This window comes from Arachis stenosperma, chromosome 7 (assembly GCF_014773155.1).
Source record: "Arachis stenosperma cultivar V10309 chromosome 7, arast.V10309.gnm1.PFL2, whole genome shotgun sequence".
In the NCBI taxonomy this organism is placed as follows: domain Eukaryota; kingdom Viridiplantae; phylum Streptophyta; class Magnoliopsida; order Fabales; family Fabaceae; genus Arachis; species Arachis stenosperma.
The window spans coordinates 25,037,400-25,063,743 of record NC_080383.1 but is presented as its reverse complement, the minus strand read 5'-3'; the positions used below and the strand labels follow the sequence as shown (position 1 = coordinate 25,063,743).

Genomic DNA, 26,344 nt, shown 5'->3' with positions numbered 1-26,344 from the left:
ATTAGAGAAGGTGACTTGGAGATCTAGTCAGAATTGAGGAGCACACCGGCGAACTTGAATTAGAAATGAGGACAGACTAACTTCACCCATTTATAAGTGGGTAGAATGTAAAACCCAGTTAATTAATGACTAATTAACCCATAAATTAAAATATATTCTAGAAAGTGAGGAATGAGGTTTTTATGGTTTAATGTGATAGAGAAATTTAAAACGAGAATTTCGACACCAATTTTAAAGAAATCAGCCTAAGATTGGCCCAAACTGGGCCAACCAGACCGAAGTTGGGCCTAAGGCCCAAACAAACATCATTAGTATTGAGAGTTCAGCACTCTCTCTCCTTCCAAACACAAACACACACACTGAATTAGAAAGGGGAAGAAGGAGAAGTTCCCAAACCCTCATTCTAAGTTCAAGTTGTAATAACTTTTCATCCAGAGCTCCGATTGACGAGTCGTTTGCGGCCACGCATCGGACTTGTGGAGCTCCTCAATTCTATCTAAACAAAACTATAAGTAAATCGAGTTTGCCTAGCTCCATTTCTACTGGTATGTTAATTTCGGGTTTAAGGTTTGAGGAACTCAATTCCTTGATGATTTTAATATTTTAGGGGTTCACTATACTTGATTCCTTGTGGGTATTGCTCAAGGATCAGTAGGTAAAGGTAAGAAAACTCTAAATCCTTGTGGTTTGTCCAATTTCATGTGCCCTAGTGTTAAAATTTGTTCAATTGTATGAACTAGTTGAGTTTATGTGAATTAGAGTTGAAATTGTCAAATTGGAGCTTGATTGAAGTCTTGGAAAGGCTTGGAGTGGGCTTTTGGTGCTGGGAGATCCATTTGAAAGGTGTTGGCGCCTTGAAAGTTTAAGGAAAGTGAAAATTGGAGGTGTTCCGGGTTGAGCGGAGAATCGGCCAAGGTATAGTTTCGGTTTTCTGTATCTAAAATATAATGTGGTTGTGAAAACTTAGGTTAGTGACCCATAGGATAGGAATTGAACTTGTGGTGATGGTTGATTGGTTGTTGGAATAGTTGTATAATTATGTGACTATTGGTTTTTGGGGTGTATGATTGAAGCTCTTGATTGATGATATATGTGAGTTTTGTATGATGATGATACTTGGTATATATAAAGGTTGAATTAAAGTTGAAATTGTGCTTGATATGGATAATTGGTCTTGTATGTTAATCATTGTGGAATTAGAGACCTTGGTGGTGGAGTTTGATAAAAATGGAAGATTGGTATTAGATGATGTATATTGTGGATTTTTTAGTTAAAATTTCTGAAGTAGAGTGTTGATGTGTTGTGGAATGAATATGGAAGTTGTAATGTGGTTGAGATTGAAATATTAAGGCTTTGGTTGGTTTTAAAAATGAATTTGGAAGTACATGTTTCAGAAATTGGGAGTTTATGAGCTTTGGTAAAAATGGAATTTTAATGAACTTCAACGGATCATATCTTAAGCTATTGTTTTCGGAATTTGATGATTTTTATATCAAATGAAAGATAATTTCACAAGCTTTAAAATGGTTTAAATTTGGTTCAAATTTGAATTTTGTGGAAGGAGATATCATTGTTGGAAGTTTGGACCGAAAATTCGAATTCTGCAAATTCTGCAGAATTTGTGATTTCTGGGTTGTGTGCGCACGGACCGCCCTGTGCGCACGCACACCCCATAGATTTTTGAAGCTGTGCGTACGCACAGCCTTGTGCACACGCACACACGGGGATGGAGCCACTGCTAGGAGCGCTAGCACGCCCTGTACGCGCACATGACCAAGAAAGTCTTGCAAGCTGTGCGTATGCACAGACCTGTGCGTACGCACACGTCGGGAATGTCAATCTGTTGATGGTGCTAGGATAGCTTGTGCGCGCACTCAACCCTGGAAATTTAACTTTCTGTGCGTATGCACAAGCTTGTACGCACGCACACTTTCTAAAAATGCTTCTGGGCGTGCGCACGCACACCCCTGTGCGTACACACACGACCCATCTCTCTTTTAAAATTTTTGTTTTCATATCTTTCACATTCCCAACGAGCTCGTAACCTTCCGAGATGTTGTTTCACGCTTATAAACCCCCAATTTCATCTTTTAAACCTTAGATCAATATAAAATGCCTAGTGATTGAGAGGAAGCTAGGGAAGAGGGTAACTTGTGGATGAAGAAAGGGGATATAATGAGAAGTTATGACTAATGATGAGGTTATGTGTTGTTGAGTAGGATGGTGGAGAGCTGTGTATAAGATATGAGCCGAATGGTTGGGTATATGATAGGAGCCGAATGGCTGTGTATGAGGATAGTTTATGGCTTATTATGAATTATGATTTTAAGCTGGATGGCTGTGATAAATTGTAAACTATGGCTGGAAATGAAAATGTGAACGATTGTTTTATCTTGAGTTCTCTTTCTCTAAAGTGCGACCCCAGAGAGATGATGGAAGGTAAGGATCCACTTCCTTGTTCCTCCTGGTATTGTAAAATTGTCCCCAACGAGATGGTGGGAGGTTAAGATCCCCTCCTTGGTTCCTCTTGGGCATATGAGAACGTACCTCCTGTGTAGATGCAAGGGTTGTGGTTTTGCCCCCACTTGCTCTAGGTTGGTTAGTATAGAGGCTCTCCGGGTGGACGCAAGGGTTGTGGTTTCGTCCCACTTGTCCCGGGTTTTGATGAGTGATGATATGGTCATAAGGAATGATTATAGAATGTGTATGGATGGATGTGAAATGATTATCTGAGACACGAGTTTCCATGGATGAAAATAGTGACTAGCCACCACGTGCTCCACGTTGAGACTCGATACTCTGCTGACCCTATGTCGTAAGTGTGGCCAGACACTGTGAAAGGTCCGGATGAGCTCGCTCCCGTGATAAACACCAAGAGTGGGTGTTGTATGATTATGATTATGATTATGATTATGAATATGTTATGATTGAGAATTACTCGAGTTGGGAATGCACGACACAGGAACCGTCCAATGGTTAACTACCAGGACTTGTCGGGTTGCCTCTATAACTGACAGATGAGACTCATCAGCCACTAGGACAGGCATGCACCATATGCATCTATATGTCTTGTTTGGATTGCCTAAGTGATTGCATAACTAAATGCTACTTGATTATCTGCTATATTTGAATCCTATTTGTAACTTTTCTGTTTGTAATAATTGTGTTTGTTGCATTTGGTTCTGCTGGTGGTTGGGGGGTTTGGAGGAGTTGGAAAGGGGAGTTTTAGATAGCTCTGAAGACCCTTAGCTAGTTGCCTATTTTTATTTCATGGTTTAGTTATGTTTTAAGCCTTAATTATCTGTGGAAGTTCTAAGATTACCTTCGGCTTTCCCAGGACATTATATGTTAGATACGTAGGCACTGTTACCATGCTGAGAACCTCCGATCTCACCCATGCGGGTTTTGTGGTTTTCAAATGCAAGACAGGCGGGACTTCGCTGAAGCATGCTGGAAGCTTCTAATGTTGCAAAGATCTTTACCTCTTGGGGTTATTTTGGTTATCTGTATTTTACTTAGACACTTATTATCTCCACTGTATATATGTATGCTGTATTAATTCCTCTTAGAGGTGATTTTGGAGACTCAGGTTTTGTATTTCTGTACTTTGGATTTTCTTTGGGGTTTTCCTATATATATCTATATATGTATATACACCTATTCGCTCGGGCCGGTTTATCTTCGCGAGCCGAGCCTTGAGTTTTGTTATATGTATTTCTGGAACTCTTGGTATAATAACTCCTTAGCTTGTTCTAACTTGCGACGTCTGTCTTAATCGCTTCGTGAGCGTTATGCTTTTCAATATAATGGTTTTACTTCATCCCTTTCCTCAAAGGCTCCTAGTTATAAACCTTTTTCACTATATTATATATTAAATTTTTACTTTTAGAGGTCGTAGCGCCTCACCACTTCTGTTTTACATCCTAGGTGTAAAGCTCTGTGTGGTAGGGTAATACACTGCCAGATCTGCTAACTATCTTATTCGCGTAGCATGTTGCACGGTTCAAATCTGCAATAGCGACATAAGCATCCTGTCACCGTCACCTCCACCACGCCCATCACATGTTTTTCTCCTTCTTCCTTTATTTCTTTATTTGGATTGTCGTTTTTTATTTCTTCTTTTTTTTTTTGGCTAGGATTTTACATTTTTACAAGAGGAGAAGTGTACCTCATCCTTAACAAAAGGGATCTTTTATTTCAAATTTGCGCGCTGCTCGTGCCTCCTTCCTTCTGCTTTGCACCTTCACTTCTAGTTTTCTCTTTATGATTTTTTTGTTCTGATTTTTTGCGCACTCTAACATAAGTTAATTAAAACAATAATTTAGCCATTTCAAAATTAATGACTCTAGCATTTTAATACAAATTGTTATATAATATATATTTTAATAAATAAATAAAGAGCAATGCTATGAAACCAAAAGGGTATTAGCAAAAAATCAGCCAAAATACTTTTGGTGAATTCAAAATCTCTACGAGTTAATAAATATGGATGTTTCTTCTGCTAAGTATCAGAATGTTTCTTTTTCATACTAAATGGATGTTCTTTTATATAGTTTTTTTGAATTTTTTTGTATTACAGATGTGAATGTCTCTATTTCTTTAAAAATTTTATATTTTTTTAAATTTTATAGATATTTAATTATTTTTACTAAAATATAATTGGATGTTTCTTTTGTTAAGTATTAGGATGTTTTTTTTAATATTAAATGAAAGTTTTTTTAAATTTTTGTAATTGTGTAGTTTACAATCTCTTTAATCATCAAAACAACACCTAATATTCCAAAACGCAGAGAACAACATCGTGATAATTTCATATGAATTTGAAATGATTAGGTTAGCGTATCCAATTTTTAACCAAAAAAATTTAAAAATAAAAAAGATATAGGCATAGGGAGTATAGTGGAACATAGAGCAGCGTAGAGTACCCCAACGCATCTGCATTCTGCTCCCACAGGCCACAGCCTGACCTCACCGACCTCGAACCCGAACCCTCTCTTCGTCTCACCGCCCCAAACAAGACCCAACCCATTCGATTCATTCTTGCCTATCGCACCCTTTTCTATTCTCTTATTATTCTGTTATTCATCAAAGCAACACCACACAAATCTCTCATATTTCTCAGTTATTTTTTACTGCGCAATCACCACAACAATATCAATATGGCTCCGGTAACACATCTGGTTCACGAAAGGGAAGCGGTTCTTGTCGACGGTGGCAAATCTCATCGAGTTCAGCTAGAAGTTCCCAAAACTTGTCTAATCCACGTGTTGAGTATGGATTCTTGTCGACGGTGGCGAATCCAACGAATCAGATGTCGGTGATAGAAGAGGAGTGAGTCGCAGTGGGGAGGTGGAGAGGATCTGACGGTGAGAGAGAGAGGGGTCTGTGTGTGATTGTTGGAGGTGAGTAGGTTAATGTGAGAGAAAAGATGAAGGTTTTTATAGGTTTTAATTAGGTTTACTTAATCAATTTTAAATTTTGAATTTAAAAAATTTAAAATTAATTATTAATATAAATTAATGTAATTTTGTTTAGTTTTTGGTTGATAATTTTTTGGTTCCATATACTTTTCCATAAATAAAAAATAAATGCCAATGTAGATAGTACAATTCTTATGTCATTTTCTTGAATTTAAATATTTTAAAATAAAAAAATTAGTAAAATGATAATATGAAAGATTAATTACCATTAAATTTATAACTCTCACTATACGTAACTTTCACTATTTTAATTTAAAAGTGAGTAATTTCTTATTTTATCATTTTATCAATGTTCTGAAAATTAGACCGGATCGATCGGTTCAACCGGATTAACTGAAAATTGGTTACCTAACCAGTCCGGTCCACCTACAAAATCGTCTTGCAAAAAACCGATAAAAAATTGGCCAAACCAATGGTTAACCTGCGAACCGGCCGGGTTTTAGCAGGCACTGGTTCTCCCCCCAACTAACGAAACAATGTCGTTTGGCTTGAAAAAAAAAACAAAAGAAAAGAAGGCCGAAGAACTCGTTGCAGCCACTTTACCCTAAATCCCTAATCTCTTCGAAGAACACTCCCGCTCCCAACCCTAAGCTCTTCGTGGCTCGAGCTTTTGCCTACGAAGGACAACCACCGCCGTCAATCGAAATAGACGCCGGAGCCAAGCGCCACTCCCATCAATCGAAACAGACGCCGTCAATCGCCTCACCGTCGTGGGTCGTCTGGTCACCGTCGCGGGTCGTCGCCTCACCGTCGCTGATCGTTTGGCTCTGGCCTTCTGTTCTCTACTTCTCTTGCAGTTAGTTCTGAACTTCTGGCTCTTTTTCTGTTCTTTGACTTCTTTCTGTTTTCATTTTTTGTTCTGGGCTTTTGTTCTTCTATTTTTTAATTTTTTATTTCGTTTATTATATGATTAATCAAATATTGAATAAATTTGATGTATGTTGAATTTTAGAAATCTTCTCTGTAACACCCTAACTATCAAAAAGTCACGCTTCCGACTGCGCTATTCTGATAGCTCGTGTATTACGACGACTCTTATAATATTTTATACTACAATATGAGCCTGTTTAAAAGTTAAACTGAATCTTTCAAAAAACATACATTCATACATTCAATATAAATTACAAGCACCTCATATCAACATCCTATCCCTCTTACAAAACTTACAAAGCTAAAGGCGAGAAAAACATAAATACTAAAACAATACAGAAATATTGTCTAACAGAAAAGAATTAAGCTCTTCCGAACTTCGTCGTCTGTAACTTGAAAAGAAAAGTCCTGTAGGGGAGTGAGAACATCATCCTCGAGAGGGTTCTCACTATAGGGTTGCAGAATTACTACAATAGGATACGCAAGGTAAAATCGTTACATTGATTAATAACTGCCTTATGCATCTTTTCAAAAGTAAAGGTTTACTATACAAAATATCTAAAATCTTTTTTGAAAGAGGAAACTGTTCATTTCTTAAAAATTCAAAAGAAATTCAAAAGGTTTATCCATGTTAAACCAAATTAGTTTTTCATACTTTTCTAAACCAGAAACATCAACCAAACATGGCCTTCGGCCCACCTCGTGATCAACCATGACCCTAGGCCCAAACAACCTAAACAACAATCAATGACCACAATCCAACAGAGTCTCCGTCGCAAACACAAATAAGAAAGTTCAAGCACAAACAAACAGTTATTGCAAATAGAATAATTAACAGTTAATCACAAGTAATCACAAAGGCAAACCAAGTACAATATGCACACCCAAATAATGTCACATAGATGCATATGATAAATGCCTGTCCTAGCGGCTGATGATATCATCTGTCGGTTATAAAGCCAATCCGACAAGTCCTGGTAGCTAACCATTGGACTGTCCCTCTGTCGTGCATCCCCAACTCGAGTTATTCACAATTATAATTATAATTCACATCCAACACCCTCACTGGTGTATATTCACGGGGGCGAGCTCATCCGGAACTTTCACAGTGTCCGGCCACACTTGCGACATAGGGTCAACAGAGTATTGAGTCTCAACCTGGAGCACGTGGTGGCTAGCCACTACTTCTACCCAGGAAAACTCGTATCTCAGATAATTGGAAGTGCAACAATCACTTTATCAATTCAATAACCATTCATATTCATACTCAGCCATCCGGCTCATAACATATTCCACAACCATCCATGATTCATTATCATATACAGCCATTTCGGCTCATAACATATTCCATAAACAGCCATGATTCATTATCATATACAGCCATTCTGGCTCATAGCATAACAGCACTTCCACCATCCAACATCATCAAACATATAATCATCATTTAAGTCATAAATCACTTTTCTCAAAACACTTTTCTTTGAAAATCAATTTCAATTCCTCTCAGTCTTAACTTCAAAGATCCACATTCTCAAATCACTTCTAGCTTATAAGCCATCTTTCTCAAAAGAAATTTCCTCTTTTAAAACAAGCCACATTTCTACAACACCCTTCTAAAACTTCCAAACAATTCAACAACTAGGCCAAATTAAAAATCTCTTTTGAAAGATCCAAAAATCAGTCATCCCAAAACAGAATTTGGTAATAGAAATTTCTCAGCAGAGTCTCAAGACTTTAGGGAAGGACAACCTATCTCAATTTCTTAAAAATTCATTGAAATTCTTAAAATCATATATCCTTGGTTTAAGCAAATAAAAATAGAGTTTATTATAAAAATGGATCATATAAAGTCACAAATCCCAACCCAATCCAAAGTCAATTCACTTGAAACGGAACCGATTCATTTAAATTAAAACCACTTCCAGGTTCCTTTTTAAAACCAATTCTTTGAATTCTTCCAAAATGTCACAAACGCAATTATTTAGTCAAAGTTTAATTTCCTTTAAAATCACTAAAAGCTCCTCTGAATGAAATCTTTAAATCTAACCAAAAACAAAAGTCCTTTTTATATTAAAAATTAGTATTAGAACATAATGCTTTCCTTCAATGATTCAAATGGTAAAATATTTCTTTTCTAAATAAATCGAACTCAAGACATATATTTTACTTAAATAAATTAAGCTCGAAAACATAAATATTATCTTAATAAATCAAATAATGCAATTTCTCAAATTCAAACCTTTCTAAATAACTTTTCAAACAAAGTTTAGGATTTTTATAGAAATTTCGACAGCACCTCCCCTAAAACTTGGACTTTGCCACCCGATTCGAGTCCCAACTAAACCATTCCCCAATCCTTTTCAACGGTCCAAAATCCAAAATCAGTTCAAAAGCAAGCTAAATCCAACAGTCACCTCATTTTCATATCTCAAGAAAACCGTTTCAAGATCAAATCATTATCAACCGATTAAACTCATTTCCAAAACTTGAAAAAAATAGTTCAGCAACAATTCATTTATCAAAACCAAACAATAATCTAATCAAAACATATAATCATATTCATCCAAAGTCGCCAAACAATACATAAGACTGGTACAATCACCAAAAATATATAATTCTCACACCAGTATCCATTTATAATAATTCCAGCTATAAATAGCTTTTTAGAAAAGTCCCTACCTTAATACGCAAAACCATAACCCAAACGCGTCATAGGAACATTCTCTCTCAACCCGAAATCATTAACAACCGCAACCTCAGCTCCAAGCCACTTTCGCAGTAACCACAGCAACTCTAATCGCAGTACAACAACTGAAACTCAATCTTATAGCAATCAACGCCACAAAACCTCAGCGTATGATAACAGAGCAGCGATTAAAGGACTCTTCAAAACAAAAACGCTTACCGTACTCAAGGGAACCAAGTAGCGGCAGCACCGGTGGCAGTTCCGGTAACACCAACGCCTCAGCGGATGACCAGAACGACGGCAACTCGCAATAAACTCCTAGTACAACCAGCCTTAGCAACAACTCTCATGGCAATGGAGAACTTAACAGATAAAGAAGTTGAAGCAGGGTTAGAGCTTACCAACACAGAGGACTGAGCGGCTGTTTTTGGCGACAGAGGTGGCGGCAGTGTTTTTCTGGCGGCAGAAGCGCCTGAAGCTTCAACGGTGGTTTCAGCAGCCACAACTACTCCCCCGGCGACCATACCCAGCGGACCACAAGCACAGCAGCAGCTAGGAAGCCGGCAGCCATGGCGGTAGCTTCTGGCGGTGACGACAGCAAAGGTAGCGGAACAACCCACCATCGCGGTTTAACCTCTCCGCAGCTCCCTCTCTCTCCTCAAAACTCGATGGCGGCAGCAGCTTGAGGCGACGGTGTCTCTTCCTCACCAGCGGCAAACCCTCGGCGGCGACGCACGAAACTCCCCCAGCGGCGGCAGCGGCGCTGTGGCGGCGCGACAGAGGCTCCTCTCCTTCTACTCTGAACGGCGCCGATGGCGTCCTTCTTTCTCGGCGACAAGGACGACGGCTACAAGCCCGCGACCCTCTCACTCGCAAGCCATCCCTCTTCGGCGTTGCTGGCAGCAGCGGGATGGATTCGACGGCAGGGCGCGGTGGCGCGGCGGCGAGGCATGGGTGGACGGCAGGGCGCGGGTCCATCTCTCCCTGTTTTGCGAGCTCTCTCTTCTCCCTTTCCACTTCTGTATGTGTGTCGCGTAATGATGGTGACGGCAGCGGGGTTGCGACGCTGGGTTAGGGATTGGGAGTGAGGGTAACGCTGAAGGGGATGAAACAGGGGTGGGGTGCGGCTGCGTGTTTCAGAGCTGGGTCAAGGGTTTCAGGGTTTCAGGGTTAGGGTTTTCCCAATTTGGGAATTAGGGTTTGGGTGAAATTAGATTTAAGAGTAGTTTTGTAATTTTAAATAAAATTAGGTATAATATGGTAATTAAAAATCAATTTTTAATCCAATAATAATAATGAATAAAAATACTATTTGTTCATCAATTTCACAAATTATTCTCAATAAAATGTTTAAATTCAAAAATTAGAAATAATATACTTAGTTTTTCATTTCTCAAAACATCAGCATTAATATTTTAAAATATGAATTATTTAATCCAAATCATATAAAATTTTTATTATTTCATAACTATCAACTTTATAATTTAAATATAGAAAATAATTCAATAATTATAAAATTGGATAATAATCTTAATTTATTTTAAATTTAATTAATCAAAACTTGCTTTAATTATCTTTAATAAAGAAATTTCTGAAATTAAAGTTACAAAAATATTGAATTTGAAATTAGCTCATGATAGCCTTTTTTCAAAAATTCTGGGTCTTACATACTCTGCTCTGTTCTTCAATTTTTTTTATCTTTTCAATTCTACTCTGTTCAATTTTTGTTTCTTTCAATTCAACTCTGTTATGCCATATGAATTTTATGAACTATGAATTGATATATTGGTCTGAATTCTGAAAACCCTATCAAAGCTGCAGCTACCTTCAAAAACTTGGCTTTTTAAACTTAAAAAAAACTTGGCTTGTTATATTGATTCTGATTTCTGAGTTTTATTTTGTTATACTGATTCTGAGTTTTGAGTTGTTGGATCCTGATTTTTTCTAATTCTTCTAATTTTGAGTTGTTGATGGTACTTTGTTAGGAATAAATGTGTCAATATGTAATTGAGATATTTGTACTCTTCAACTGGATTTATCTCTGATTTGATATTGGAAGAAGAGTTTTTAATGGATGATCTTGTTATGAATGAATGATCTTGTTTTCAATTGAAGATAAGTGTGTGTTCAATTGTTCAAGCCCATCGTTGGTCCAAACCCTATAATAGAACTTTGCTACTAACAAATGATATTATTTTCAATGGATGCTGATTGCTTGTGTGATTTGTTTGTTACAGAAAATACAAAAGGCTCTTTTTCAATTTGATGTCCACTCAAAATCTGCTTTTTTAATGCTATATAAAATATTTTGGATTTTGAATTCTATAATTCTGGATTTTTGAATGTTATATTCAATTTTGTAATATGGATTATCTTTATGATGAGAACAATGGAATATTTAATGATGATTATGATTACTAATGAGTAGTGTTTTATTTAGTTAAAAATTTGTTTAATTTTTTAATGTTATATTTAATTTTTGATTATATATTAAATTTTTTTATTATTTTACTGTATATTTAATTAAATCGATTCGACTACAGTTTGACTCCAGTTGAACTATTAAATCATTGAACAAGTCATTTAATTAGTTCAATGACCAATCTCATTCTCGCAACTTTGCATTTTATCAACTCTCACTTTAAAAATTTTAATCTCGTTTTTTTATTTATATTTTTATCGTAATGTTACATATTAATTAGCCACCAACAAAAACAGCCACATTAAAAGATATAATACAATAGTATTTTAAATGTGACTTCAAAATTTAGATACTAATTCATTGACACAGTAAAATTAACCTTCTTATAAATACCTTAGAAGGGGTTCCATGCTACAATTGCAAAACACCATTGATCTAGCATTATTTCAAAAGAAACATAATGGAATTCCAAAGTGAATTGCAGGCACCAAAATTGCTAAAAGCTCAAAGCCACATATGGAATCACATATTCAATTTCATAAACTCTATGTCTCTTAAATGTGCTGTTGAATTAGGCATACCTGATGCTATTCACAATTATGGCCAACCCATGCCACTTTCACAACTCATTGCTTCACTTACAGTCCACCCATCAAAAACCTCCTCCATCCAACGTTTGATGAGAATCTTGATCCATTCCGGCTTCTTCACCACGAAGAATGTCGCCAACGATGACCCCGAAGTTGGGTATGTGTTAACTGATTCATCCATGCTTCTGCTTAAGGAAAATCCTTTAAGTGTGACACCGTACGTTCTTGCCATGCTTGATCCAATATTTACAAAACCATGGCATAAATTGTCCACATGGTTCCAAAGTAACAATCCCACACCATTTGAAATAGAGCATGGAGAAATGTTTTGGGCTTATGCTTGTCATGATCCTAAACTCAATGAATTTTTCAACGATGCCATGGCAAGTGATGCTCGATTGGTTAACAAGTTGTTACTTGATGACAAGTGCAAAGGTGTGTTTGAGGGTTTGGAATCCTTGGTTGATGTTGGTGGAGGCACTGGAACTCTTGCAAAGGCCATTGCCAAATCATTTCCACAGTTAGATTGCACTGTATTTGACCTCCCACATGTTGTTGCTGACTTGGAAGGAAGTGACAACCTTAGATATATTGGAGGGGACATGTTTGAGGCTATTCCTCCCTCTAATGCCATTTTGTTGAAGGTAATAAAATAATGGTAAAATTTATATAAAAATAATTAAAAAATTTTAAATGATAATTTAGTTAAATTTGTCAAGTTATTTAATAATTTTTTAAATATCAACTTTATATAAATATAACTACTACATATAAATTTTCATATAAAATAGTATCACTTATTTTCATTTTTTAATATAATTAAGTTGTTCTGTATAATCTTAAAATTATAAATTCAAACGATATACGATATAAATATCAGTTTAAAATTTGTATATTACGTTATTATTTGATTGTGATATTTTTTAAATTGTGTAATACCACTGTAAAAAAAATTATTTTTAGTCATAAATTTTTAGATAATAATATAATAGATATTATATGTCTTAGTTTAACTTATATTTTTGATACAATCATATATTTGTTGTTATTATTATATGTTATAATGAGAATTATATATATTTTTTAGCTATTGAAAATGCCGTTTCTATAATTGATGCTAAAATTTTTCAACAACAAAATATAAGATAACTAATATCTAATAATTATCAATAAATCAATTAACGATTGTTATAATTTTTCTAGTAATGTACACAATAGTTTATTGTTTTTTACATTTTATAATGTATTTTTTAATCTCTTTCCCTATAAATTTTAGAATTTGGTGTATTCTTTTTAATTTTCCTATTAATTTTTTGTATATTTGATTTTTCAAACAAGAAAAACTCGTTTAAATTAACATTCTTAAATTTGATGAATTTTACGTTTTTATTTTAGATTTTAAATTTTATATTTACAAAATAATCCGTTATTCTTAAGTGTGATCATTGGTTTCATATATATCAAATATTCTTATTTAATTGTTTAAAGAAAACTAAAAATGGCATTTAATAATAATAAATTAATAATGATGATAATTATAAAGCATGCGTTAAATATGGTAAAAATAGAAATTTAATTAGGCATAATTAGGTAGATGATATTTCTTTTGGTATGCTAGATCTTTTTCTATATATATGATGTTAATCAACCACACATATAGTCATATATAATTAGTGAACCTGCCTAAAGGAGCCACTAATAATGAACAAATAATAACTAACTAATTGACCCTTGACATAACTAGTATGTGATTACTCTTATAGATTTTTTTTTTTGTGGACGTGATTACTCTTAAAGATAAACTTTAGCTCATTCTTTTCGTATGTATATTTGAATTTTTTTACAGTAATATAAAACAATAAAATAAAATCCTCATGTGATCACATATAGTTTACTAAGGCAAACATGATGAACGAGTAGCAGTAGTAGTGAATATTCAAACTCTTTTTATTGATTTTGATCAGTAACTTTCATCTTGAATAAAAATGCATGCAGTGGATTTTGCATGACTGGAATGACGAAGAATGCTTGAACATATTGAAAAATTGCAAGGAAGCAATCATGAACAAAGGCAACAAAGAAGGGAAGGTTATTATCATAGACATGATAATAATGGAAGATGAGAAAAAAAGTGATGATAATGATAAATCTATTGAAACACAACTTTTCTTTGACATGCTAATGATGGTGTTGCTGACTGGAAAGGAGAGAGATGAAAAAGAATGGGCTAAATTAATATTTTCTGCTGGATTTAGTAACTATAAAATAACTCCAATTTTAGGATTAAGGTCCCTTATTGAGATATATCCATAGCAAACTTATCACAACAATAAACTTTTCCCTCGTTTAATTAATTTAATGTCAAAATTGTAATTTAGATTGTGTCTTAAAGGGGAAATTAAATATGTTACAATAAATTGTTTAGGGAAAGACTCTTTAATTTAATAGAAAAGCTGAATGCAAATAAAGTTTCATGTTCATATATATATATGAGTGAGTTTTCTAGTGTCTGAATACCGTGACTAACTGTGGCCATGCTTTGACCTACCAATAACATTATAACATCTGGTCTAAAAGACTCTTCAAGAATGAGTGAAAGGACGTTGGTGAGGAATATACAATTAAAGATAAACACAATAACTTTAGTAAGTTTGCTGAGAAGGTATTTATGTAATTTTGCACCTAAAAAATAATTTTTATTTCTTTTTTAAATAAAAGTCTTGATGTTCCACTAGATAAAAAACATCACCATGGTAGAGCACTAGCGAAAAATGAATGCGTATGCTCTTTTACTGGAATTCGAAGCACCGTATCTTGGGACTTGGAGCCACTGAAAGAAGTGGCGGTTAGAAGTATCCGAAAGAACAGCGGCAGCTCATCAGCGTCTTCGGCGGATTGATGAGGAAAAAGGGGCGTATTTTCACCAAGTCCAGATTTTTATTTAGGTATGTCTTTATGAAGGCCATGACAAAAAAAAAAATACAATAAAGATATTTGTGGAAAACGGTGCATTTGTAGATGCAGCAGATGTTCAAAATGAACTCAGTTGCCAGATTGCAAGTTTCATTTGCTTATTAGAGACGAGAAACAAGTTGAGGAAACCATGACTTTCACGGTGAAGAAATATAGAAGGCTTTCAGCATGATTTTGTTAATTATATTGTTTATTACTCTTAATTAATATCCAAAAATTTACCTTTTTTCACTTTTTTTTATTAGCCAATTTATCATAACCAATTATGTCAAAGTTTGCCTTCTATTTGTGCTAAACATGCCACATACCAGCATTGCATTGGTTGATCTAATTTAGTCACCTTAAGAAAAAACCCACCATAAAAATCACTATATATATATATATATATTATTCATTTTAATAATCAAGTTGTCAATTTCTTTGCGTTTGTTAAACTCATTTAAAGGCTTTTTTTAGTTTAAATAAAATGTAAATTATAAAAGATCTACCATATTTTATGTTTAGATTGAATTTTAAACACTCAACAATAGAAAAAAAAACCGAGTTAAAAGAGGTATTAAGATAGAGTGAGTTATATATATATATATATCTTGGTCAGTGGCTTCTATACAAAAACCACTGAGCAAGATATTAAATTTGACTGATTTATTTTTTTATTATAAAATCTAAAATACATCACATCAAACTAACAAGGACAGGGGCATATGTGGATCAAAGCAACCACTACCAAACAAACCAATGACGTTAAGAAGGTTAGGGTAAACACAATGAAGCAAAATAAATGGATTAGAGAACTAGAGAAGACGGTGGAAATGGATTCTCTCCATTTTTTTTAAATTTAAGAGAATAAAGTGTGATTTTTTATCTTTAATTCTATAAGTGGGATCAAAATTAAATAAAAGAGAGAGAGAGCAATTAAGAGTGAGATTTTTTACTGAATACTATCCAATTTTTTTTTTTCACTGGAGAGGATCCATTCTCGAAGATGGTGATGTACAAACGCAAATGGTGATGTACAAAAGCAAATTTGGCAAAGCAAACCAATGATACAAAGCAAAGCGAGCAATAAAGGCGATAGGCCAAGCTGATGACCAGAGTTGAGGCGATAGTGGGCTGCTTCTCACTTCGCCCAATAGATTTTGTTACAAATGTAATCAGTAGCCAGGTCCAAAAAAGAATGTGGTCAGTAGATTTTAACACAAATGCTAACCGCAACATATTATCCATTTGAGTCATTTTTCCCTTTTTTTTCTAATGAGAAATTTACTACTTTCTATCACGAAAGATTTGTGTGCAGACAATTTTAATCATAAAATATGTAAATTAATTTGATACCATCAAAGATTGATTAGGGTGACAAATTTTTTCGAAATGTTTGATAAAAATGCTTAACAAATTACTATATTTTTAGGTAATTTATTGAGTTATCCCAATCTTTGATGAATATTAAATTAGTTTACATAATCTATAATTAGAAGGAAAAGTATAAGGAACCAAAAGTTTATCAGTCAAAAATTAAACAAAACTATATTAATTTATATTAATAATTAATTAATTTTAAATTTTTTAAGTTCAAAATTTAAAAAATTTTAAATTGATTAAGTAAACCTAATTAAAACCTATAAAAACCTTCCTCTTTTCTCTCACATTAATTTATCCACCTCCAACAATCACAAATTCGAAAAATATATAAAAGAACATCCATTTAATATGAAAAAGAAACATTCTGATATTTAGTAAAAGAAACATCCATATATATTAATTCGTAGAGATTTTGAATTCATCCAAAGGTATTTGACTGGATTTTGGCTGATATGCTTTTGGTTCCCTAGCTTTACTCTAATTAGAATTATCAGTATTTGTTTCTTTCATGATTAAAAATAGTGAGATATTGTTTCTATTAAAATGTTGCTTCTAACATTTTTATATTGAGAAAATAATAATCTTCTCTTCTGTAAGATGTATGTCTAAACTAAATGACACTTCTTCCTTTTACTTTTAAAATATATAGTCTTCTCTTTACAAAAATTAAATAACATATATTTTAGATCATTTGATTAAAATAATAATTATTTTTATCTATAAATTAGTGGTAATTATTTTTATATATAAATATTTATCTAACATATATATTGCATGAGTTTTTGACATAAATCTCGGGTTAAAAAAGTTAAATTATTAAATAAAACTGCAAAAAATAAAAAATTATCTAAAAAGAAAACAATATAAAACTTTGCAGGGAAGGGAGAAAATAATTATTTTATTATTTTAAAAATAAATATTAATATAAAATATATGCTTATTATTATTGTAACAAATTTTATTCATTTTTAATATTTTAACTTATTAAAAAATATTTAATTCAAATTTTTTTATATATTTCATGATTAATAAAAAACATATTAAAAATAGTTAAAATTTATTACATTAATAGGATCCTATTATTACTAATATTATTATAGTAGTAAAAGTAGTAATTTTTAAAATACATCTATTATTATAGTATATTTAATTTATTTTAAAATTTTCATCATTAATCATGAAATATATAAAAAATTTAAATTAAATGTTTTTTGTAAAAATTTAAAATATTTTATATTATGTAAGAGTAATAATAATATATTTATTGTTAAAGTAATAAATTTTATTTATTTTTAATATTTTATTATTAATCATGAAATATATACAAAATTTTAAATTAAATATTTTGCAAAAATTTAAAATATTAAAAATAAATAAATTTATTATATTAATAATAATATATATTTTATATTATTATTACTAATATATATAATTTTAATAATAATTATTAAAAGAATATTTTAATCAAATGAATTAAAATATATGTTATTTAATTCTTATAGAAGAAGATAGTGTATATTTAAAAAAAAGAATATTATTTAAATATTTCATAAGATACGAAAATGTCATCTTCTCTTTTATATTTTAATTAGTTAAATTTTAGGGTTAAGTATTTTTTCGTCCCTAAGGTCTGGGGCGAAAATCAAATTCGTCCCAGACCCTTTTTTATTATTAAAATCATCCTCAACGTTACAAAACGTTATAAAATCTCCTTTTACTACTTCAATTTTATTATTTTGACCAAATTACCCTTTATAATTAATAAAAATAATATTAAAAAAACAACCCCTCCCTGTAAATCCCGGTTAAATTAGTAGATAATTAGTCAATAAATTAGTTTTTAATAAGGAAGATTAGAAATGTGAATATTATATTAAATTAGGGTAGAGCTCATCGAAACGAGAATTTTGAAACTAATTTCGAAGAAAACGGTCCAAAATTGGACCGAAAGGACCGAACTGGTTGAACCGGACCCAAACCGGACTGTCAGTCCAACCAGACCAGCCCTTTTAAGTGAACCTAAGTGACGTTAGGATTTTTGCTAGCAAATAATTTTATAAAAATAGTCGTGTTGTAAATATAGTTTTTAAACCAACAAAAATCCTTTCGTGCAAACGTTTTGGTTGTCACAAGTAACAAACCCCTTTAAAATTGATAACCGAGTATTTAAACCTCGGGTCGTCTTCTCAAGGAATTGCAGGAAGGTATGTTCTTATTATTGGCTATGAAAAAGGTAAAATTGGAGTTTTGAGAATGAGGAATAAATATGACAAATAATTTAAATGACAATTAAAATAAATAAATACTATAAAGCAAATCCTTTGGCAAGGTATGAGAATTTGGAAATCCAGACTTAGTTATTCTTATCAATAATAATGAAAGTTGAATCTTAATTCCACTTAGTTGACCTTTGCTAAAGCAAAGAAAAGTCAAGGGACTAATTAGTTGACCTCCGAATCCTATTTATTTCCTAAGAAAAGGTTGGGATTATTGAAGTTCAGTTCAATTAGCAAAGATAACAGTTATCAATTATGTTGAGCTAAGATAACTCCTGAGTTACTGATTTCTTAACCAAGACCAAAAGGAAGGAAATTAAATCTACTGGAATAACAATATCTTCAGATTAGGGATAATAAAAAGGGACAATCATAAACTGAAATACCTCAAATATCATTAAATAATAAAATTATCATGAAAGTGGTATAGGCTAATTAGGCAACATAACTAACACAAGCAAGCATTCAAATGTCTGAAAATAAGAAATAACATAGAGTAAAATAACATCGAACCTGGGATCGAGAGTTACTCCTAAAACTAAAAGAAGTCCTAAATCCTAAATCCTAAAGAGAGAGAGGAGAGAACCTCTCTCAAAACTAGATCTAAATCATGGAAAGTAACTAAAAATACGTCGACTCCCTGAATAGATGCATTCATCCACTTTATAACCTCCAATCTATGCTGTCTGTACTTGGATCTGGGCCAAAAGGGCTTCAGAATTCGCTGGGGCATATTCTGTAAATTCTGGTACGAGGCCTCTGTCACGCGTCCGCGTGGGTCACGCGGTCGCGTCATCTGGAGTTCTTCTTATCACGTGATCGCGTCGGTCACGCGTCCGCGTCGTATGCGATTCGCTCAAGTCGCGCGGTCGCATCAATCATGCGGCCGCGTCGCTGCTTCTTCACTCTTGGCACGCGATCGCGTCGTCCATGCGATCGCGTGGATGCCAGTTTCTTCAAAACTCCGTTTTGCACTTTCCTTCCATTTTTGTACGTTTCTTTTTCCATCCTTTAAGTCATTCTGCCTTAGAAGATCTGAAACTACTCAACACACTAATCACGGCATCGAATGGAAATAAAAGTAATTAAAATAATTAATTTTAAAGATAGGAAATATGTTTTTCACATACATCACATAATAAGGAAGGGAAAGTAAAACCATACAATTAATATGAATAAGTGGGTGAAGGATTGAATAAATCACTCAGATTAAGCACAAAATATATTATAAAATATGGGTTTATCAACCTCCCCACACTTAAGTAATAGCATGTCCTCATGCTATGTCCAAGGTAAAAAGTAAGGTTGAAGTGGTTGAATGCCATGCAATGCAATTCTAATCTAAATGCAACTAACTAAATGCATGATGCAATTCTAATTTTATTCACTCATATATAAAGCTTACATGTAGTTAAATCAATTCACATTCTCAAGGAATCATATATATATAGCCAACCTTAGATAATGATAAAGCATTTTTACAATTGAGATGGGAGAGAAAAATATTTTATAAACTTGCAAGACAATTAGTAATTTAAGCAGAGATATATGTTGATGAGTTAGTGAACCCTCACTGAATTTTGTGTTTACTCTCTAGTCACTCAGTGTTTATTGGGTTAATCACTCTATTCTTCTTTTTATCCTTACTTTCTATAACTTTGTTTTTCATCTAACCAATCAACAATTATAAAATATAGACATACCAAAAATCATGAGGTCTTTAATTAAGGTTGTAATGGGGCCAAGGTAAAGGTAAGGGTATATGTATAAGGCTAAGTGAGTTGATAAGTGAATCCTTAATTAGTCTAAGATCTCACCTAACATACATAATTTCTAAAGTAAAGCTTCTTTACCTATTTTCCCATTTTTCCACTTTTGATGTTACATGCTCATGCCTTAATGTTTATTTTTATTCCATGTGCATTGTTTTTATTTTGTATTTGGGGAATTCTTTTGTATTCCCTTTATTCAAATGCTGAGAATTAAAATTATATTATTATTATTATTATTATTATTATTATTATTATTATTATTATTATTATTATTATTATTATTATTATTATTATTATTTTGATGCACATGGTAATATAATTATTTCAATTTTACATGAGCATGTTTCCCAAAATTTTTATTTTAAATCATTTTATTCCTTTCAACTTCCTACCCTTTGTTTCTATCATCCATGTTCCCATAAAGTTTCCCCACACTTAATTGATTACACAATTTCTATCTTAAGCTAACCAAGGATTCAACTTGGGATTTTTAATTTGTTTTTTTCTGCTTAAGACTAGTGTTGTGGTTTATAGAATAAGAGGAAATTAAAGGCTCAAGGGGGCTAACAATGGTGATGTAAAAGGTAGGCTAATTTTGGGATAAGTGAGTTAAAATCAAACAAGGCCTCAATCACTCTCTTGGTATGTACCTATATTCTATAATCGGACATATAGATTAAAACAAAGCAAAGAACACCAGAATAAAAAAGAAGGGTGGAACACACAGAAATAAAATATTATGGGTTAAATGTAACTATACAATTAAGCTCAAAACTCACAGGCTGTATGTTCTCAAACTCATAAATCATATATCATTCATATATGTCATGCAGATTTAGTTAAAATTTCCCATTATTCTCATAAAAAAAATTGTTTTAGGTGGCCTTTAAGGTTTTAGTATTTCTCCTTGATGAAGTGCTGTTAACTAACTAACATGTAATGCTATATATACAAGGTGTGGATTATTTATATCTTGTTAAAGTCTCTAGCTTACTTCCTTTTTATTTTGATCAAATTAAACTATTATATGCCAAAAGGGTAAACTATACTAATTAATCCACCTACTCTATAGCTAATAAGTTAGAACTGCAAACTAAACGGAATGGCTAAAATATGAACTAAAGTGCAAAATGCAGAAATAGAGTAAAAATACATGAAAGTAGCAATGTATAAGTACTCAGAAAATAAAAATAAAAATAAAAATAAAGAGAAGAATACAGAAAAATATCCAAAATAAAAGAAAAGAGTCTGTAGTGGTTCACCAAGATAATACGCCAGAGATGGCGACCTCCCCACACTTAAAATGGAGCATCGTCCCTGATGCTCAGTCAAGCCGGGTGTGAAAGGGTGTCATCACTGGTAGGAATAGTAGCTGGAGTCTCGGTGGTGGTGGGCTGAGGATCTGGCTGCTGTAGAGGAGGTGCTGACTGGATCAGGATCTCAGGATCTGCAGCCTCAATCTGATGTGGAACCTCTTCCTGGGGAGCAGCCTGCTCTGTGCCTGCCTATGGATGGGTCTCCTCCTGGGAATGAGTCTCCTCCTCGTGCTCATCCGCCTCCTCCTCTGATGGCTCTGATGGTGTGTCAGGCTCGGAGGAAATGTCACTGCCCTGTCGGATCATCAGCTTCAGATGCTCATAGCATCGCTTGCTGCGACGCTCCGATCTCTCATACCGGCGCCGGTTACGGCGCTCCATCTGATCTAGCTGTCGGAACAAGCGGTGCACGAGGCGGTACACTGGCTCTGAGGCAGGTGGAGGTGCAGTGGTGGTAACAGGGGCAGCTGTGGAGGAAGAGGGTCCGGCGGACGGTGGGGCTATCTCATCAGTAGCAGTGAAGGGTGGTGGTCTGTAGCCCAAAGCTAGGAAGTTCCTACTGTGAGGAATGATCTTCCTACAGTCCGCAGCCGGTGGTCTCTCATCGGCATCCTCCCATGGCACGTCAGCTCGACGGCCCAGCTGTGTCACCAAATAGGGAAAAGGGAGAGTGCCTCGGACGTGGACCCTGGCCATATAATGCCGGATAAATCGTGGCAAGTACAGGTCCTTACCCTCCATCACACACCATAGGAGGGTGATCATAGCAGCCGGTATCTCTGTCTCATGGGTACTCGGCATGACATAGTTGCTCAAGATCTGATGCCATAGCCGAGCCTCATCATTTAAGTAAATCCACTTGATTCCCTTAGGCATGGTGGTATCCGGACCCATTTCCCACGGAACAGTCGGGTCAAGGGCTATCCTTGCCTTGACAGCATCCCAATCAAACTTCAAGAAACGCATGTCCTCCTCAGCCTTTTTGTAACCATCAGGCTGATCAGACTTGGGTGGGAGTTGTAGAATGTCCTTTGTGGCCTCTTCAGTGACCAGAATCTGTTTTCCCCTTAGGTATACTGCATCCAGGGAAGTCAAGAAGTAGTTGCAGTAGAATTCCCGTACCCAAGATGCGTTCACCTCAGCCAAATTTCGCTCCAGAAAGAACCAGCCTCTTTGTTTGATTTGCTCAGTGGTGTATTGCTGGAGTTCTCCTGGGATGTTCAGAGTCCTCTCCAGGTATAGGTTCCTGGAGGTTGCAAACACCGGATACTTCAGCTCACAGTACCGGTTTGCAAATTTCACTAGATCATTGGCAGGGAGCAGCTGGTCAGCTTTCTCCTGTTGGGTAAAGTTCTTCTCACTCCAGGAGGAGTCATGCATCAGATCGATGATGGACATGGAGGATTCTCCTCTTTTACGCTTGCCAGTAGTAGCCTTGCCTTTTCCTTTCCTCTGAGAGGCAGACATCCTGAAAAATGGAAAACCAGGATATATAAAAATAGGAAAGCAAATAGGCATATAGTCAAAGAAAACACAAAGTGGCAAGGGAGAAATAAAATAAGGAAAATGAGTTTATTAAATGTGCATTAAGGATTGTATAGGAGTGAAAAGTTCAAAAGGAAAAATTCACAATCCAAAATGTAATTGAATTCATGTTAAATAGAAAAATTATCATTATGCCATGGTTAGAAGGTTAAAAGAAAGTGAAAAGCTAGAGAAAATGTTTTAAAAGGTTAGTTTGGTTAGTGTTGAAAAAGAGTTCAGGAAATTAGAATTAGTAAGTCAGTAGGATAAAAATTGGGTTAAGGTAAGTGACATAATGAAAAATTCCAGGTAACAAGGATTCATAGGTAGGAACTATAAGTAACTCATAACCAAATAAGGAAAACAGGTTGATGCTGATTCAAGTAGATATAAAGGAATTAAAAATTAGAATCAAACATCATAGATGCAGTTTATGAACCAGAAAATCAAAAAGGATAATGAAGCTTGCCTTGGCATTCATGAAATGGTTTGGGTAAAGCAGAGGAAAACAGAGTTCAAAATGCCAAACCAAAACATGAATGAGAACGTTTTACAGAAATTTGGGCAGCATTCCAGCTAAAATTGGATATTCCCAGAAAATAAACAGCAATCAAATAGTTCATATGAATTAAAATTAAAGCTTGCAATTACATATAAGGAATATAATCATGAAAATTTAGTGTAAAGAGCAGCATGAAATAAGAATTTGTAGCATATGAACTAACATCAGAGTAGCAGCAGGATTGCAAAAACATAAAGCAATAAACACGAACGGTGCAAGTAAACAGACCTAAATCCACTAACCACAGCCTAAGCTACCTAACAACCTAAAAATCCACTACAGCATGCATATCTATCTATCCTAATGATGAACAGAAACAGAAAAATATGAACGAACTACAAATGGATAGAAGGAGACGTAATGCAAAACCTGGTGGGCTAAGAAGGAGAATGGGGCAGAGAGGCGGCTGGGGGTGGTGGTGGTGGCGTCCGGCGCGGCGACGGTGGCAGCGGGTTAGGGGGCAGGGTCTTCGTGACAGGTAGGGGAGGGGGGTAGAGGGTTGGGACGGGGATGAGGGTGGTGGGACACGGCGGTTGGTGGCGGCGGTGGGTGGTGGTGATTGCGGAGGGGGGCAGGGGTGGTGGAGGAAGAAGAAGAGGGAAGAAGAGGAAGAATGGGGGAGGGGGTGGTGCGGCGGCGGGGTCTGGGTGATTGACGTCGTCGGGCGGTGGCGGTGGTGGTGGTTGCGTGGAGGTGGCTGGATTGGAGAAGAAGAGAGGGAGGGGAGGGTTTCAAGGGGGGTTACGCGACTGATAGGGTTCGCATGGCTTGGGGGGTTATATTTTCAAATCCACGCGATCGCGTGGAGCACGCGGTCGCGTGGCTGGGCTGAAATTGGGTTGACGCGATCGCTTGGGTCGTGCGATCGCGTGGAACGGATAGAAGAGGGGGTGACGCGATCGCCTGAGGCATGCGATCGCGTCGCTTTAAATTGTGCTAAACGCACGATTCCAGCGTCGTGTCAGCGCAACTCTCTGTCTCCTTTGGGGTGGTGTGCAATCCGCGCGACTCAATCGCATCGCTCATGCTGTCGCGTGGGATTAGTGTATGTGCATGGGTCTTTTGTGCGAAAAGCACAATGGCCACACAATTCCAGCCCAACTTTCTGGGCGTTGGATCTTTACGCCGATTTCCAGGTCACGTGACCGCGTGATTGACGCGGACACGTGGGAGGTGTTTTATCGCAACTGACGCGATCGCATGAGTGATGCGGTCGCGTCCCACGCCCTTTTTTTATGCAGAAATAGATGCAAATGTAGATGCCATGAATGTTATGCAAAATTCCAGGTTCAATCAAAACTCAAGAACAAACAAAATAGACAAAAGTGAAAACTGAAAAAGGGACGATCATACCATGGTGGGTTGTCTCCCACCTAGCACTTTTAGTTAAAGTCCTTACGTTGGACATTGGATGAGCTTCCTGCTATGGTGGCTTATGTTTGAATTCGTCCAGAAATCTCCACCAGTGTTTGGAATGCCAGCATCCTCCGGGGTCCCAAACAAAGTACGTAAAGCCTTTGTGTGAGTTCAAACAGGCTTGTAGGCTCCCGGAGTATTGAATGTCAGAATAGACTCCAGGATCCCAAACTTTTCTTCTACACCCATCTTTGTCTTGATCTACATTGGTCCAGTCGGGTGATGAGTACTCCAAATTCTCATTGCAGTGACCAAACGGCTTCCGAGATCCTTTAAATTGAGCTTGACACCAATTCTTGCACCTTAAGTTGAAGTGCGAACCCTTATTGAATCTTGCATACCAGCGCTGAGTGCGAGTCATATCCCTTTTCCTCTTAAAATCGCAGAGAGCTCTAAGCTGGCCATCTGTTTCAAGTAAACCATATTCAAGTGGAAAAGTAAAGATAAAAGGCAAAGGTGTTACTCACTTGTAGTTTGTGTTGGGCGGTAATGGCCTTGGGATAGGTGTTTCCAGTGGTTCTGTAAGTTCTACTCCCTTATAATCTTCTGTGAATTCTTCCACTTCAACCATATCTTGATTAGAGTCTTCAATTTCTCCCTCATCATCGCTCAAGTCATATATTGGAGGTTGAGAAAAATCTACCTTAGCATCATCTTCATATTCACTCGGGGAAGATTCTTCTGTCTCAAAGAATTCACTTGCGGATGCAAGTTCGTCACTAAGAGAACAGGACTCGCGATCATCATCATCAAGGGAACCTGCGTCCTGGGTTATTCCGTCTAGTTCTTCATAAGATATTTGCATTGAAGGTGGTGCAAAATCCTCTTTAGCGTCAATTGTAACATCCTTGACGAAGTTCTCCACAACTCTGGATTCAAGTGGCGGTTTGACATCTCCTAAATCTTCAACCAACTCTTCTTCTTCTGCAATGAAAGCTTCCTCTACTTGTTCTAGTACGAAGTTATGCTCTATGCTGTCCACTGGAGTTTCTTGTGTCCTCTTTACAATACATTCTTCATTAGATTCTCCACATGAAGCCATGGGGGTCTGTTGAGTAGCTGAACGTCTGGAAGATAATTGATTTAACTCCTCCA

At 35.3% G+C, this 26,344-nt stretch overlaps 3 protein-coding genes across 6 annotated transcripts; 1 reads left to right on the top strand and 2 right to left on the bottom strand.

Moving 5' to 3' along the window:
* Positions 1-6,037: 6,037 nt before the first annotated feature.
* Positions 6,038-10,221, bottom strand: LOC130940534 (uncharacterized). Of its 4 annotated transcripts, none has more exons than XR_009070315.1 (4): positions 9,438-10,221; positions 9,256-9,354; positions 9,030-9,161; positions 6,038-6,817 (listed from the first exon to the last, which is right to left on the bottom strand). XR_009070315.1 is itself a non-coding variant. In XM_057868696.1 (4 exons), exons 1-3 carry the CDS (start codon positions 9,657-9,659, stop codon positions 9,078-9,080), a joined length of 387 nt encoding a protein of 128 aa, XP_057724679.1. In that variant the 5' UTR covers positions 9,660-10,221; the 3' UTR covers positions 6,038-6,817; positions 9,030-9,077. The 4 variants fall into 4 exon arrangements, 1 of the variants encoding a protein (XP_057724679.1); XM_057868696.1 differs by having other exon boundaries at positions 9,030-9,143; XR_009070314.1 differs by having other exon boundaries at positions 6,038-9,161.
* Positions 10,222-11,918: 1,697 nt separating this feature from the next.
* LOC130941556 (probable O-methyltransferase 3) lies at positions 11,919-14,361 on the top strand. The gene is made up of 2 exons (XM_057870109.1): positions 11,919-12,692; positions 14,044-14,361. The coding sequence occupies exons 1-2, from the start codon at positions 11,919-11,921 to the stop codon at positions 14,359-14,361; spliced, it is 1,092 nt and encodes a 363-aa protein (XP_057726092.1).
* Positions 14,362-24,210: 9,849 nt separating this feature from the next.
* On the bottom strand, positions 24,211-25,610 carry LOC130939593 (leucine-rich repeat extensin-like protein 3). The gene is made up of 2 exons (XM_057867685.1): positions 25,433-25,610; positions 24,211-24,530 (listed from the first exon to the last, which is right to left on the bottom strand). The coding sequence occupies exons 1-2, from the start codon at positions 25,608-25,610 to the stop codon at positions 24,211-24,213; spliced, it is 498 nt and encodes a 165-aa protein (XP_057723668.1).
* Between the last annotated feature and the right edge of the window lie 734 nt (positions 25,611-26,344).